The 16224-nt window shown below is 35.6% G+C and overlaps 1 protein-coding gene across 10 annotated transcripts in view; it reads left to right on the top strand.

The window, feature by feature from the left end:
- The window catches only part of DZIP3 (DAZ interacting zinc finger protein 3), a 131718-nt gene that overhangs the window by 1317 nt on the left and 114177 nt on the right, over window positions 1–16224 (top strand). For 7 of the 10 annotated variants that reach the window (XM_060640091.3, XM_060640090.3, XM_060640089.3 and 4 more), the window contains one exon: window positions 14576–14674. In XM_060640091.3, the coding sequence (XP_060496074.3) occupies window positions 14643–14674 (32 nt within the window). In that variant the 5' untranslated portion in view covers window positions 14576–14642. Of the gene's footprint in view, window positions 1–11086; window positions 11312–11421; window positions 11549–14575; window positions 14675–16224 lie in introns of those variants that run through there. The other 3 variants (XM_060640097.3, XM_060640092.3, XM_060640093.3) reach the window with 3 other exon arrangements.

Genomic DNA, 16224 nt, shown 5'->3' on the forward strand with positions numbered 1-16224 from the left:
ACAGGTACTTGTCTAAGCACTAGCGATTTAAGTGAATAAAACCTATGTTATGGAAATTACGGTCTGATAGGAAAAAAACAGTTTGTAAGAGGTGAGATGGAGAAAAAATTTAGCAGAATTATTCTTGGAGAATAATGGTGGTTGGGAAGAAGGGAGTTGGGAGGTCAAGATAGAGCAAGCAATATTTGAGGAAGTGCTTCAAGGAGTTGAAGGAGACAGCCCTGCTCTCTAGGGGGAAAAGTAGATAGAAAAGCAAGGGCAGAGATCCTGAAGTGGGACCATGATGTGTGTCAGGAACACCAAGGATGCCACTATGACTAGGGTAGACAGCAAGGGTGAGAGTAGCAGTAAAGATGAGGTCATTTCAGGTGGTGCAAACCATTATAAAATGAGCTAATCAACTTACAAGAATTTAGAGCAGTTGCCTGGCATAATTACTTTCTCAGCAGGTGTTAGTTACATCTTAGTTCATTAGCAAATGCAGTGATAACCTTTTGGTTGGTGTTAGACTTTTCACTAATAATGACAAGTGTCTCATCTTCATACTCATTCTCAGCCAAGGGAAGAGGTCAAAGCTGCTGTCTGTAAATGCCATCTTTCTTTACACTCTTTCATTTTAACATAAGTAATTATCCATCTTTCTTTACAATCTTTCATTTTAACATAAGTAATGATACAAATTTTGCATTCTCGTCTGTAAGATACTCATTTTAATATGTCTTTCTTAAAAAATCTTTTTCAAAAATTGATGTTGGAAGTATAGTAGGATGTACCATGATGGTAACTGTGAGAAGCCCTAACACATTTAGTCAGAGATACTTGCACATCCTAATATGAGAAACAGTCTTATTTTAGGCACCAAAAAATGGGGAGGAGGAGGAAATGGTGGTGATGATGGTGATGAAGCTCGGTCCAGATGACTGAAGACCTTATTCTTGATACTGAATTCAGTGGTGATCTTTGGCTTTTAACTGGGGCCTGATCTATTTAGGTTTGTGTTTTAGGTTGATTACTCTGGCAACTGGGCAGCTTGTGATTTTGATAAGGATAAGGGTAGGAGTAAGGAGAATATTTAATTTGCTGAGTCTTTGCAAAGGATTACCAGGGGTAATTGAAGTGGAGATAACAAAGAGGTGAAAAATTGGGAGAAATAAGTAGGTGAAATAGGCAGGATTTAATGACTTATTTCAGATGTGAAGAGAAGCATGAAACTAGAAGGGACTCCAAGTTTCTAGTTGGGGTGACTGAGAAGATAGATACTGCTGAGATAGTTAATACTATTCAGGTTGTATTTCATGTTCAGTGAAATTTTATGTAGTTTATCTTCTAGTCTTGTATTAAGTTTGTTCCAGGGCATTGTATAATTTTTGTTAATGTGAGCGGGTTCTCTTTTTCTCCTTTAAAATTTTGTTATTGCTACTGTAAAAAAAAAAAAGATGCTGATTTTGATACATCTTTTATCCAGACCCTGACTAAAATCTCTTATTAGTTTTTATAGAATTTTGTTTACTCTCTTAGACTTTCTCACTATATATCATCTATAAATAATAATTTCATCTTGTCCAGTATATGTTGTCTTTATTTCATTAGTGCAAAAACAAATTGGAATAATCATGGTGATACAGAACATCTTTGTCTTATTTAATTGAATGGGAATGACCAGTATTTTAACACTTAGTATAATTTGTGCTATTGGCTTGTAGTAGTCTTTCAAATGTTTAGATTGCCCTTTATACCTGTTGTACTTAAAGACTTGCCAAAGCGTCTACTTAAAAAAATTATCAAATACCTATGTTTATAGATCACATTTTCCACTTTGACATGATAATGCAATGTATTGTGTTGCTTTTTTGTTCTTGGGATAATAATAGCTAACACTTAGTGAGCATTTGTTAGAAGCCAGGCACTATTCTAAGAATTTTATACTTACTAATTAATCTTCATAACAACTTCATACTTTAGGTACTATTATCTCCATTTTACAGGTGAAAAAACTAAGGAGAGTGAAATAATTTGCCCAAGGTCATACAGATTATAGTAACAAAACTTGTATTTGCTATGATGCAAATATTTTATTCAGGATTTTGTATTTAAAATTTTTTCATTAATTTTTTCTTTTGGAATTTGTGAACTTTTGAAAAATGAATTGGATGCTTTCTAATCTTTTTTTCTGTGCTACAGAATGAGAATCACATAGGAATCAGGTGGTCCTTGTAGATTGTATACCACTGGCCTATAAAATCAAGTAGCTGATTTAGTGGTAGATCTTTTGAAAATATTTGAATTGGTAATATGGTTATAGATCTGATCATTTTTTCCACCTTTCCTTAGGTTTGGAAATAAAAATATTCTAATATAGCAACTATTTCTTTAAATTTAAAGAATTTAAAAAAATTTTTTTAATGTTTATTTATTTTGAGAGACAAAGTGCACGTGCGAGCAGGGGAGGGGCAGAGAGAGTGGGAGGCACAGAATTTGAGGCAGGCTCCAGGCTCTGAACTGTCAGCACAGAGCGCCATGCAGGGCTCGAACTCACAAACGGTGAGATCATGACCTGAGCCAAAGTTGGACGCTTAACCCGCTTAACCGACTGAGCCACCCAGGTGCCCTAGATTTAAAGAAATTTTGATATGAAGTTGCATCAGTATTCTAGTAATTTTCTTAATCTCTTCATTGTAGTTTTAAATTTCCTTTTTCATTTAAATGTTACCTATATTTTTCCTTATGGAAAGTTCCTTACTGGAACTTTCTAGGGGTTTATCTACTTCATTCAGCTTTTCAAGAACCAACTTTTTTCCTTTTTTGTCAGAATCACTAATTTTATATTTAGGTTTATTAATTCCATCCATATACATATTTTCCCTTATTTTTATTTTTTTTTAAGGTTCAAGGCTTAGCAGATTTACATATATATTCTTTATAAAGGACATTTATGCCCACAGATTTTAAAAGGATAGTAGCTAAAGTGAGCATCTGTATTTCACTTTTATTTTTTTTTAATATTTGTTTATTTATATTGAGACAGAGAAAGATAGAGGGAGAGGTATCTAGAATCCCAGGCAGGCTCCACACTCAGTGAGGAGCCTGATGTGGGGCTTGGATCTCACAACCATGAGATCATAATCTGAGCTAAAATCAAGAGTCAGACACTTAACCCACTGAGCCACCTAGGTGCTCCTGTATTTTACTTAAAAAAAGAAAAAAATCCAGTTAAATTAGTTTAACCAACACAGGTAAAAAGATTTTTAAATATGAATATTCCTTCATTCTCAAAGAGCTTAGATTCTGTTACACAAATCAGAGTAAGTGTTAAGAGAAATGGAGAGTACTATAGGAACACATTTTTTAGGGCAAAATATTAATATCTTCAAGGTTTGGCTTAAAATCCCTTTTCTCCATAGATTTTTTTATTGACATCCTTTGTATTTGCACAGACATTTTCCCTAATTTATAGTTCCAGAAACATATTAAAGGGAGTTAAAAAAAATTGCTTAGGATCTTAGAACTCAGTATTAGGGCTGTCTAGCTCCTTTATTTCTTTTAGAAAAACTTAGCATACCTTTAATTAAGAGTAAAATAGATTTTTTTAGAGAGAGAGTGCTAGCTGGGAAGAGGGGCAGAGGGAGGGAGAGAGAGAGGATCTCAAGCAGGCTCCATGCTCAGCACAGATCCCATGACTCTGGGATCGTGACTGGAGCCGAAACCAAGAGTTGGAACACTCAACTGACTGAACCATCCAGGCACCCCATAAAGTGGAATTTTTAAAAACGTTTATTTTTGTGAGAGCGAGAGAGAGCATGCACAAGCAGGGGAGTAGTAGAGAGGGAGAGAGAGATTCTTAAGCAGGATCCATGCCCAGCATAGAGCCTTATGGAGGGCTTGATTTCACGACTGTAAGATCATGACCTCAGCTGAGATCAAGAGTTGGATGCTTAACTGAGCCACCTAGGCCCTCCTGAAAATTTTTAACGTCTCATGACCAGAGCTTAAGTCCTGTTAGATAAATCAGACTGAATAAAGATATAAATTTGTGACAGAAGTGCAGAGGTTATAGAATACTGAATGTTGTAGTATGAGAATTATACCAACAGTGTGAACACAGAGCTAATTGTTCATTCACCCACCATACATTTAATGAGTGCTTGAGTGGTAAGTACATTTCCAGGTACTGGGGTTATGGCAGTGAATCAGATAGATAAAAAATTTCTATCCAGGTGGAGCTTTTATTTTAACGGGAGACATAGACAACAAATAAGAACTATGAATAAAATATACGAATGTAGTAAGTGCTATGGAGGAAAATAAAGGGAAGAGGGAAAGGAAGTATCAGTCAAGATGGAGTGTTGGAATTTTAGACAGTGTGGCATATTGTTCAGTATTTTCTGCATAGCAAATCACCTTAAAACTCAGTGGTTATAAATCATGAGCATTTATTTCTTGCTCACCAGTCTTTGAGTTGACTGCAGTTAGTCTGATCTAGACCTGGCTTGGCTGAGTGGCTCTGCTTCAGCCATTTTGTGGGGAGAAGGCAGTATCTAGAGCTCAGTTTCAGTTATGTTTCGATATCTACTAGACGTCCAGGAGATGCTGAATGGGCTGTCGAATATATTATTTGTAGTTAAGGGAGAGGTCAAGGCTAAAGGTAAAAATTTAAAGCCTTGAACCTAAATGATAAAAGGTGAGTATGGATAGAAAAACTAAACCACAGGGTACTTAAATATTTAGAGGAAACAGCAAAGAACACTGAGTAGTTGCCAGAAGACAGAGGCCCTGTCTTGATTCCATGGTTATCTGCAGGGATAGTTTTACAGTAGTATATGGGCTACTTTTGACCTGTAAAGAAGGGCTCAGGTTGGCAGAGAAGGCAGTCTTAATTTACACACAAACTCCGTCTTCTGCCTTCTGAGGACTTGCGGTATTCAGAGGAAAGGTGGCTTCATTCTTTAAATCAATATTGAGTGCTTGAAGTGTACCAGGTGCTGTTGTAGGCTCTGCAGATATATAGCAGAGGGATTAAAAAAAAATTCCTGACTTTGTGGGGCTTCTATTCAGTGGAGATGTGAGGCCAGATGTAAATTAGGAGATTATTAAGTATGCATAAATAGCAGGTAGAACAAAAGTTCTATTGGCCCGGGTTCCAAAGATTCAAGGCAAAGAAATCTAGTGGTAGAAAATTGGCAGAGGTCTAGGCATGGACTCATTTGGATACCTTGTCTCTACTGTAGTTAAAACAATATTAAATATTCAAATATTCAAATATTAATATTAAATTGATTTTGCCCTTTATGCAGAGCCAGAAAACTAAGTCTGTAGAATTAATGTCAACTTTGATTTTTGAGAAATGTTACCCTCAACACAAAGGCAAAAAACCTGTTAAGCCAAAATTGCTCTCTTTTCAATTATTCTTCCTGTTTCTTTTCCCAGTCAAGTGTTAAAATTCAACTTACCTCTAAATGATTTGCCAAACCATAAAATTAACTTTTTCACTTTTCAAACAATTCCTGTTTTGTTTTGTTTTGTTTTGTTTTGTTTTTTTTCCCTGCACATTTCACAGAATTCAACTTTAGTTTAAGTACATGGTTTGGGTAATTTGGGTAAATGTTTTTTACCCCAATTTCACATCTAATTTCATATCTCAGTATCAGAAGGTTGCCTTTTTTTAAAACATAAATATTATCCATTGTTTCTGAATCCCAATTTTGCAGATAAAGGTAAGTGACATAATTTTATTTTAAATTAAGGTACAATAATCATTTTTAACTATAGTATTTATTGAAGACCTACTTTATACAGAGCCAAGTCCTTTGCATATCTCATTTTTAAATTTCCAGTCTTTCAGAAAGTAGATATTACTATGTTCATGAAAGATATTATTATGTTCTGTTTCTTGAATTAAATTTGGAACTATTTTCTAAGATAGTGGCATCCAAAGTGGAATATGCACACCTTGGGATATGTGAAGCTATCAGGGTGTGGGAACAATTAGAAATTTTTACTTATTTTGATATCATTCTTTTTTATTTTATATTATAGTAATATCTGTATATAATTCATAAATGAATTGCTATTCATGTATTGTCAGTGTATTCTCAGACTTATTGCTTTAGATACATGGTGATCAAAAAAAATTTGGAGACTTCTCCAAAATTGTTAACCTTAACAGAGCATTTAAACACATATTAATTATTGTTCATTTTAGTAGCACGTGTAGTACTGGCATTTTTCTGAATTGTTTTCTTGAACAAATGGATTTTCTTAGCAAAAACTAATGAGAATAGTATATTATGAAATTATCAGATGTCATGATTATCTTTACAGTATCATTACTAGTCAGTAAGGTCACATAAATAGTTTTGTTTCTAAGTGTTTGTCTTTATGCATATTACTCGGTTTAGCTCAAAATTGAACACCACGCTTAAATAGTTAAATATTGCACTTAATGGGACCTAGTGGAAAGAATATGGAATTTGCAGTTAGTGACACTTGGGCCTGAATTTCTGCTTTTATTAATTTGTTAGCAATATGAACTCTAAATCCCTCAGTTGCTTGCTTTTTAAAATGAATTACAGTAATGTTTATTTCACAGTTGTGTGAGGATCAGATGTGTATTCACTGTACATAGGTACTCAGCCCAGAGCCAGACACATAGGAGCTGATGAAAATTAATCTTATTTTTGATGAAACCACAGTTAATTACACCCAATTAATTTTATGAGAGAAAATTCTTCATAACCAAAACCTTGACCTACCTTCTCAGCTAAACTCTTCTTACAAATATATGTCTTTCTGAGATAATGAGTCTTCTTACATTGGTGGATCAGTCTGGATTTGGGTATTGTAGGCCTTGTCATTGGTGGTGAGAGAGTCAAGTGCATATTATATACTCTACTTCCTGCTTGATTATCATCTCTACATGTGTCATGTGTCAACATTCTGTCTTGTTTCCTTTTTCTCATCATTGTCTAATAACAGTAATGATAACATTGCTGAAAATATTCTGCTTTGGAAAATTTGCTTAGTGGTAACATGCTCCTTCCAAGGGTTTCTAGCTGTGTTTCTGAACAGTGATTTTCGCAGTGTTACCTGTAAATAAAAGGAAACTGATGGGTATTTTAATATCTGGATTTTTTTCCCCAGGTAGATCCTAACCTGTGCGTATTCATTATAGGTTCATTATAGGTACATTCCAAATATTAAAAACAAATTAATATATGTTCTTTAGGTTTGCTAAGTCTTGAAGTAACTGGATAGGTCTGAGGGTCTGAGGAAAATTAAAAACCTTCTCCAAACAAACAAAAAACAAACCTACTCCTGACAAGATGCTGGTTGTGACAAGGATATTTCCTGTTTTGGCAGATTTATAAGGAAGGGTGCTGGGTGTACATTGCAGGGTTCTTCCTTTCTGATATAAGCTGCCAGACAGTGCTAATAATGATTTTTTTCAAGATGACAAGAGCTGAGGTATGACAGTGAATTCCCTGATCTTTTAGGGCAAGAATGCTCTTCAGTTTATGATAACTTTTGCAACGATTTTCCAACCATTATCCACGAGTCCTGGAATTTGCCTTAAACAAACTATTTTTTCTTTGGGGTAAAATAATGTTTTGGCTACTTGTGTCTAGCTAGGTATGTTCATTTTGTGGCCTTGCCAGGAAGTCAGATAAAAAAATGGAAGAAATTAATGGAAAATTAGAAAACCAAATAATCAATATATTTTGTTCACTCTTACAACAGTAACAAAATAATGGTATAACCTGTGTGAGTCTAACCTGATGGTCCTAGCCATTCTTGTCTACCTGGAGCTCACACTTGAGTAATAAAGACTTTCAGAGTGCTAGAGTCATAGAGCCTCTACTTTAAAAGCCACCAAGAATGGCTGTTGCTGCTTGCATAGTAAACATAATCAGATCAATAATATTTAAAATTTTGGTTATAAGGAAACTTCCAGTACTAATGTCTTGCCTTATTCCTAGAAAGCATCCTCTTCGTAATGTTTTAAGCCTTGAAGTAATTACTACTCATATGGAGCAAAACATCTCACATCTCTAAGGAATTTTTTGGAATTCTTTTGGGAAAATCTAGCAGAAGTGTTAACAAGCAGTGTCAGAGATCTGCTTTGCTAACAGACCCCTGAACTTCTGAAATACTTCTGTAATTCAGTGCTGATGTCATAAACCAACTTTTTTGTTCTTGTTTTGAGAGAGCGAGCGAGTGTGAGTGGGGGAGAGGGGCAGAGAGAGAGAGAGAGAGAGAGAGGAGAGAGAATCTCAGGCAGGCTCCACTTAGTGCAGAGCCAGACATAGGGCTTTATCTCATGACCTGGGATCATGACTTGAGCCGAAATTAATAGTTGAACACTCAGCCTACTGAGCCACCCAGGTGTACTGTAAATCCAGCTTTTTAAAATAGCTATCAAGATTTTACCAAGTTGCATGTTCAGGTTGTTTATTGCAGCATTGTTAGTAATAGCAAAAGAAAAAAAGGGAAGACCAGAGAGGAAGTGTTTATCAATAGTTGTCTGGTGAAATGATACATTTATACAATGGTATATCATACTGTTTAAGGAATATGACATGTGTCATATGTGCTGATGTGAAAAACCCAAGATGCCAAATGTGCAAACTAAGCTGCATTTGTGCCATGTGGGATATATTTGAAAAATGTGTTTTTTGTCCCAGCTCTCAAGCTCATTATTACCTTTCCTTTCCATATGGTAGCAATTCTCCATCAAGGTAGAGAATTGGAAGAAAAAACTGATTTTGCTACAAATTTAAACAAAATTTGTTGATGATAATGAAGGGATGATAGTAACACATAGTAATTACTTGTGCTAGGTCTTGTTCTATTACATATTTTAAACATTTAATCTTGATGACCCTGTGAAGCAAGTACCATCTTTTTTGTTTTGTTTTGTTTTTTATTTATTTTTAAATTTACATCCAAGTTGGCATATAGTGCAACAATGATTTCAGGAGTAAATTCCTTGATGCTCCTTACCCATTTAGCCCATCCTCCCTCCCACCACCCCTCCAGTAACCCTCTGTTCTCCATATTTAAGAGTCTCTTATGTTTTGTCCCCTTCCCTGTTTTCGTATTATTTTTGCTTCACTTCCTTTATGTTCATCTGTCTTGTGTCTTAAAGTCCTCATGAGTGAAGTCATATGATACTTGTCTTTCTCTGACTAATTTCGCTTAGCATAATACCCTCTAGTTCCATCCATGTAGTTGAAAATGGCAAGATTTCATTCTTTTTGATTGCCGAGTAATACTCCATTGTGCATATACACCACATCTTTGTCCATTCATCCATCGATGGACATTTGGGCTCTTTCCATACTTTGGCTATTGTTGATAGTGCTGCTGTAAACGTTGGGGTGCACGTGTCCCTTCGAAACAGCATGCCTATATCCCTTGGATAAATGTCTAGTAGTGTAATTGCTGGGTCATAGGGTAGTTCTATTAATTTTTTGAGGAACCTAAAGTGGGTACCATCTTTATTTTCCAGATGAGGAAACTGAAGCACAGATGTTAATTAGTTTCAAGCAAGGTTGCATAGCTAATGTGTATCAAAGCAGTTCTGTATACCCTTGCAGGAGTATTCCAATATTTTTGCGCTCTTAACTACCAATGCTATGCAATCTCTCAACTTTTGACATTGATATGAAATCTAAATGAGGTACTTTATGTCATTTTTCTTTCTTGTAGACAAATGATTGTAAATATTACATAATACCAGGATAGTCTTAAGTGTTCTTCCTCAGAACAATCTGTTATGTGTTTACTTAATTAACCTTTGTATTTTTTTTAATGTTTGTTTATTTTTGAGAGAGAGAGTGGGAGAGGGGCAGAGAGAAAGGGAGACCAGGAATCCCAAGCAGGCTCCACACTGTCAGCACAGAGCCAGACGCAGGGCTCTATCTCGCAAACCGTTGGATCATGACCTGAGCCGAAATCAATAGTCAGACGCTTAACCAACCGAGCCACCCAGGCTCTTTTCATTTTAAATCATTTAGGTGGTTCTCAACTGGGGCATTTTGTCCCCCAGGGGACATTTGGCAGTGCTTGGAAACACTTTTGGTTTTCACAATGGACCTGAGAGGTGGGAGAGAGTTGCTTTTGGCACCTATGAGGTAGAAGTTAGCGGTGCTCCAAAACATCCTTAAAATGCAGAGTGTATCTTCCATAACAAAGCTTCATCTAGCCTAAAATGTCCATAGTGTCAAGATAGAGGAACCCAGATTTAGTGGGCACAAGAGAAGTTCTCACAACTGAATTTCTCTCTTGAAAAATATATTATTTTGTTTTCAAATTAATAGCATTGAGAAAAATGAGTTGAATTTTAATGTTTTTGCACACGATAACTCCCTTTTTCCATCTGGCATTGTGTGATCTGTAAGGGCCAGAACTGACAAGAGTAGTAAATCCATGGGACATCTATCTACCCACACACTGAAATGTGAACTTTTTGGCTAGTTAGAGCCTCTAACTTGGTCAGATGACTTACGATGAGCACTCGAGTAGATTTAAAAAACTGTGCTTTTATAATGTTGAGGTGACAAGTGCTGTAAGGTAAACATTTGAATGAATGATTAAACAATTAGAAACAAAACTGTGCCTGCTTTTTTGTGAATAAGCCACCTTTAAAAGTAGGGGGAGGTGGAATACTTTTGCGATTAAAAAAAGTTTGATACAATTTCAGTAGATAAGAGGGAAGGAGGGAGCTGGGAGCTCAGAGGGAGCAGTAAGAAAGGCATTTTACTGTTGGATAAGGATAAAGATGGCAGGACTTTGTTTTTTACCAGTAAAACAGCCTGTGGATAAGATCATTTTGCTTGGTGGATAAAGGTGTGCTAGAAATTGACACTGACCTTTAACTTGCCCTCTGATCAATTAGCTAGCACCTGAGTAGGTTCCTGTGGACAAGCAATCCCTCAGTTCCAGGAAGGGAGGTAAATTTTTAGTTTCCTGCTGACAGGGAAAGCCTGTTGAGATGAACACACCAGGGGAAACCAGATTCATCCTTTATCCCATGTTAACCCTGATTTTGAAGGTTTCCTTCAGCCTCTTCTAGAATGGTAAGAACCTCTGGATTATTTTAGAAGCAGTGTGTTAATGTTTCGGGCTGGCTACTTCCTTTCTGTTGCTAGGCACTTACGCCTTCCTTCCCAGCAGAGGCTGTAAAGTGCCACCGTCACCGCGGCTGCTGCTATTGCAGTAGGGTTTGCCACACATGATCTGCTTAGCTCCTGGGGAAATGATGGGGTTGATGATATTCTCCTGGAAAACCTTTCACCACAGAGATTCATCTCAGGTTGTATTTCTAAGCAGACTAAAAAAGCCATTAGCTTTTCTTAATTCTTAATTCAGGCTCCAAATACCTTCTGATTTATTAATTAATACTATATCCTTTTCTTTTTCAAGCTGAGCACTGAATAGCTTAGCAGAGGCCTTCCATCTTCTCTACCTTGTTGCCAGAGGACTTTCTTCCCTTTTCAGCCTTGTGATCTGTGCAAACAACTGCCTGAAGGAGAGCTTATCAGAGGGGGAGGTATCTGTGTCTGGGCTTTTAAATTCTGGAAATGAGGGGGACTGCTTTGTCTAGAAAAGGTGTGCTTTTGTATAATCTGTGAGATAATGCCTAACTTTTTATTAAAATAAGCAGGGAGGTTATAGAAGCTATAAAAGAAAAGCAGTTTGATCACAGTCCTAGAATTCCCAAAGCCACGTCCTTTTTTATACAGCTTTATTGAAGAGATGAAACGGATCTGATCTAGTGTGAGAGAATAAAAACCTCTTCATCATTAGTGTTAGGTTAGATCTTTCATTGGTATTGAACGAAGAATGCAAATTTAAATTGACATATTTGCTTATTGAGTTTTTAAAAATAAGAGTAAAACTATAAAATAGGAGAACTGGATTCTGCATAGGTGAGATATACTGACAGTAAGACATTTTTGTTAGGGATGGGCAAGAAACTAAGAGGTGTTAGAAAACTGTCTTTTAAATGAGGAAATTTATTTTTTAACCTTTTTTTTAAAGTATAGTTTGCATTTAATGTTATGTTAGTTTCAGGTGTATAACATAATGATTCATTATGTCTATAGGTTATGCTATGCTCATCACAAGTGTAGCTGCCATCTGTCATGATATGTTATTATAGTATAATTCACTATATTTCTATGCTGTGCCTTTTATTCCTGTGACTTATTCCATAACTGGAAGCCTGTATCTCCTACTCCTCTTCATGCGTTTTGCCCATGTGTCTTATCCCCTTCCCTCTGGCAACCATCAGTTGTCTGTATTTATAGGTCTGATTCTGTTTTTTGTTTATTCATTTGTTTGAATGAAATAATGACTTATTTCATTTAGCTAATACCCTCTAGATCCACCCATGTTGTCACAAACAGCAAGATCTCGTCCTTTTCAAATATTGAATAATATTTCAGTGTATGTGTTTATGTATATATATCACATCTGTATCCATTCATCTATTGGTGGACACTTGGATTGATTCCATTTCTTGGCTATTGTAAATAATGCTGCAGGGGTGCAAAGATCTTTTCAAATTAATGTTTTTAATTTCTTTGAGTAAATACTTAGAATTATTGGGTCATATGGTATTTCTAATTTTAATTTTTTGAAGAACCTGCATACTGTTTTCCACAATGGCTACACCAATTTACACTCCCACCAACAGTGTATGAGGGTTCCTTGCGTCCACATCCTTGCCAACACTTGTTAGTAAACGAAGAAATTAGATGGGGGTGTGTGTGTGTGTGTAAATGTTTGCATTTGTGTTTTGATTAGAAAGTATCCATTGGATTGTTGAGAGAATTACCCTTACCTTTGTAACTTAGAGCTGGTGTGAGTCAAATATAGAAAATATCTACAGGCAGTATCATAATTAGGAATATTAGTTTTGCAGATGATCTCCCAGGACTTCTTTTAGTCAGGCACCAAATTGCCCCCTTCCCTATTCAGCTCACTAATGACAGGATACTCAGGCCTCAAGGCTTATGAAGGTTCAGGTCCAGCCGTTACTTCTTTTCTACATGTTTGGTTGGCTTTTTCTGGCTTTTAAGGGAGAGTCAGTATCATGTAAAATAGTGTTTCTTTGAGTAAATACAATCTGAATGAATAGGTGACTTGCAAATGATCTTGTGGAACATGTTTTCTTTATTTGGGAATTACCTATGCTGAACTGCATTTTAATAATGGGCCTTCAAAAGTTCTGCTGATCTAACTTACAGCTGTATATTATACATGCTATTAGTGGGGTTTGTTTTGTTTTATTTTAGTTCTAGTTAATATATAGTGTTCTATTAATTTCAGGTGTACAGTATAGTGATTCAGCAATTCCATACATCACCTGGTGCTCATCACAACACGTGCACTCCTTAATCCTCATCACCTACGTAACCCCACCTACCTCCCCTCTGGTAACCATCAGTTCTCTGTAATTAAGAGTCTGTTTCTTGGTTTGTCTCTCTTTTTTTCCCTTTGCTCATCTATTTCTTAAATTCCACATTTGAGTGAAGTCATGTGGTATTTGCCTTTCTCTTGGCATAATACTCTCTAGCTCCATCCATGTCATTGCAGATGGTAGGATTTCATTCTCTTTTATGGATGAATAATATTCCCTTGTATACAAATACCACCTCTTCTTTATCCATTCATCTATCAATGGACACTTAGGCTGCTTCCATAATTTGGCTATTGTAGGTAGTGCTGCTATAAACATCAGGGTGTAAATGTGACTAATTTTAGAAGAGTTACTCTTGGAATAATTGAATAGAGAGTTATATAAATAGATGTACAAATGGATATTCTTTTTATTTTCATTTGTGTGGCGGCAGTTTTTTTTTTTCTTTCAGGTAACATCCACGACATTCATTGATATTTGAACCAGAGAGTGTACATCTCACCTCTCCTATTTTATGAAGACATAGAATCATGATTTTGGGGGAAGGTGGCTAAATGTTACCTTTAGAATAAGGAAAACAAAACAATTAGTGTTAATGAAGATTGCATTAAACAGAAACTCATGTACTCTGTGGAAAATAAATTAGCATAAACTTCTGGGGAAGCCATTTAGCAGTATGCACCAAGAGGCTTAAAATATTTGTCTTTTGACTGAGAAATTCTACTTATGAGAATTTCTTAGAATAATCATAAAGGTAAAATAGGAAACAATCTAAATGTCCATCTATAAATTAATGGTCTAGGAAACCCCAGTCAGCCAATTCTTATGTAACCATTGAGAATACATACTAGGAGTATAATATCACATGAAAGATGCTTTTGATATAGTGCTCAGTGGTGAAAACCATAATGTAGAACATCATTTATCCAGTATGATTACAAGTTGGTAAAATATACGTATGCTGGAAAAAGTAAAATATTAAAATGTAGGTAGTGACTTATCTTTGGATGGTCAAACTATGTAATTTTCATTTTCTTTTACAACTATTTCAACTATTACAACTATTTCTTTAATGATCATATATATTTTTATATTGGGGGAAAAGAATGTAATCCTTCTACTTGACCATTAAAAATATTACTTTTCTTGCAGCTTTAAACATCAGTAGTAAAAGTCTGTAAACATTTGAATAAGACTTTTGCAAAACACATTCTGCAGCATGGATTCTCTACCAGAACAGTTTTTTATGAGGTAAGGGATAGGTTGACAAAAACCAACCATGTTTGTTGCATTTGAAGACACAACATTTGTCCTTTCCATATAACCTTGGGAAGCTAGTATAGATGAGACACGTTTATGCTTCAAGACAGTTTAGCAACTTTGATTAGTGGGGGATGTAGATGGGGGGAAATCTAATTTCAGGAAATTTCTCTTAAGTACTATACTCTGGCTAAACTCTAGTTCCAGCTTTGCTACTTTCTAGGTATATAACCTCTCTGGACATCAATTTACCCATCTTAAAGTGACTGCCATAGTGACTGTTGATGTACCTTCCTTTTCTAATATATCAGGAGCATGGTTTGATTCTGTTAATGTATATTGTTCTGTATTAAGTATTAATAATAAACGAATAAGATGAATGAGAGGAAGAGGGGTAGTCAGTGGTACAAACTGAGGAGTAGAGAGCTAGGAGGAGAACCAGCAGCCACAAAGAATGCAGAAGTTTCCACAGGAGGTTGGAGGGTATGATGGGCAATGTTAAATAATGCAGAAAGGCTAGGTAGAATGAAGAACTAAGACAAATCTGTTGACATAACAAGCAGGATTTCATTAGTAACCTTTAATAGAGCCATTTTAATATTGGGGAGGGAGTGAGGATTAGTTAAGCTTACATACCAAATTTGTTAGGAAAACTGGTGAATATAGCAGCCCACATCCTACACTTTGGATTAAGAAGCTCTGAAGTAGGTTGTTCAAAAGCTTCACAGGTGATTTTAATAAGCATCTGAGACTGAGAACTGTTGGCTTGAACTCCATGAAATGGAGTTAGCAAGTAGGGTATGCATTTGAGAACTTTATGTACTCTTCTACAAAAATTGAGAGGCTTCAGAATACTGGTGCACTATTTCTTATTCCTTGACAACACAAGAAAATTCCTTATGTTCCTTTTTGGAGTGGGGCTTAGAAGTGGATAAAAAGATAGTTAAGAGGTTTTTCTTTGCAATGACATTTTAAAGAGCACTGAGAACCATCTTGTGAAGTATTGTTTGTGTGTATAAATCATCTTTCATTGAAACTGTCACTATGTGCATAATACTGTACTGTTTATCTGTCCCAGTTTCCCCTGACAAAATCTGTTGGCATAGCGGAAGATGATAAATGATTGTCTATGAGATGAATACATAAATGTGAAGTAAAATGGGATAATTTTTATAAAGTATAATGCTGAGTAAATGAATTGATATGTTTCTCACCTCAGTTTTATCTCTGCTAGTGTATAGAATTCTTATGGGCCTAATATCATGGTTCTGTATGTAGGCAAAAGCAATAAATTTTTTCAGTTCTGTATGTAACACCATATATGTTTGCATTTTAAACCAATGCCAGAAGCAAAACTTGTCAAGTTATTCATTTTTACAAAAATAGTTGGTTTTTAAATATGATATTCTCCCTCAATTTTAAAAAATTATTTTGGAAAACTGGATGACTATAATACCAGGAACTTGAAACAAAATATAAAAGGATCTACATAAGATAGATCCTTTCCAAACCTTTATTATCTTAATAAATGCATGCACATA

The sequence above is a fragment of the Panthera onca genome, chromosome C2 (assembly GCF_046562875.1).
Source record: "Panthera onca isolate mPanOnc1 chromosome C2, mPanOnc1 haplotype 2, whole genome shotgun sequence".
Lineage (NCBI taxonomy): Eukaryota > Metazoa > Chordata > Mammalia > Carnivora > Felidae > Panthera > Panthera onca.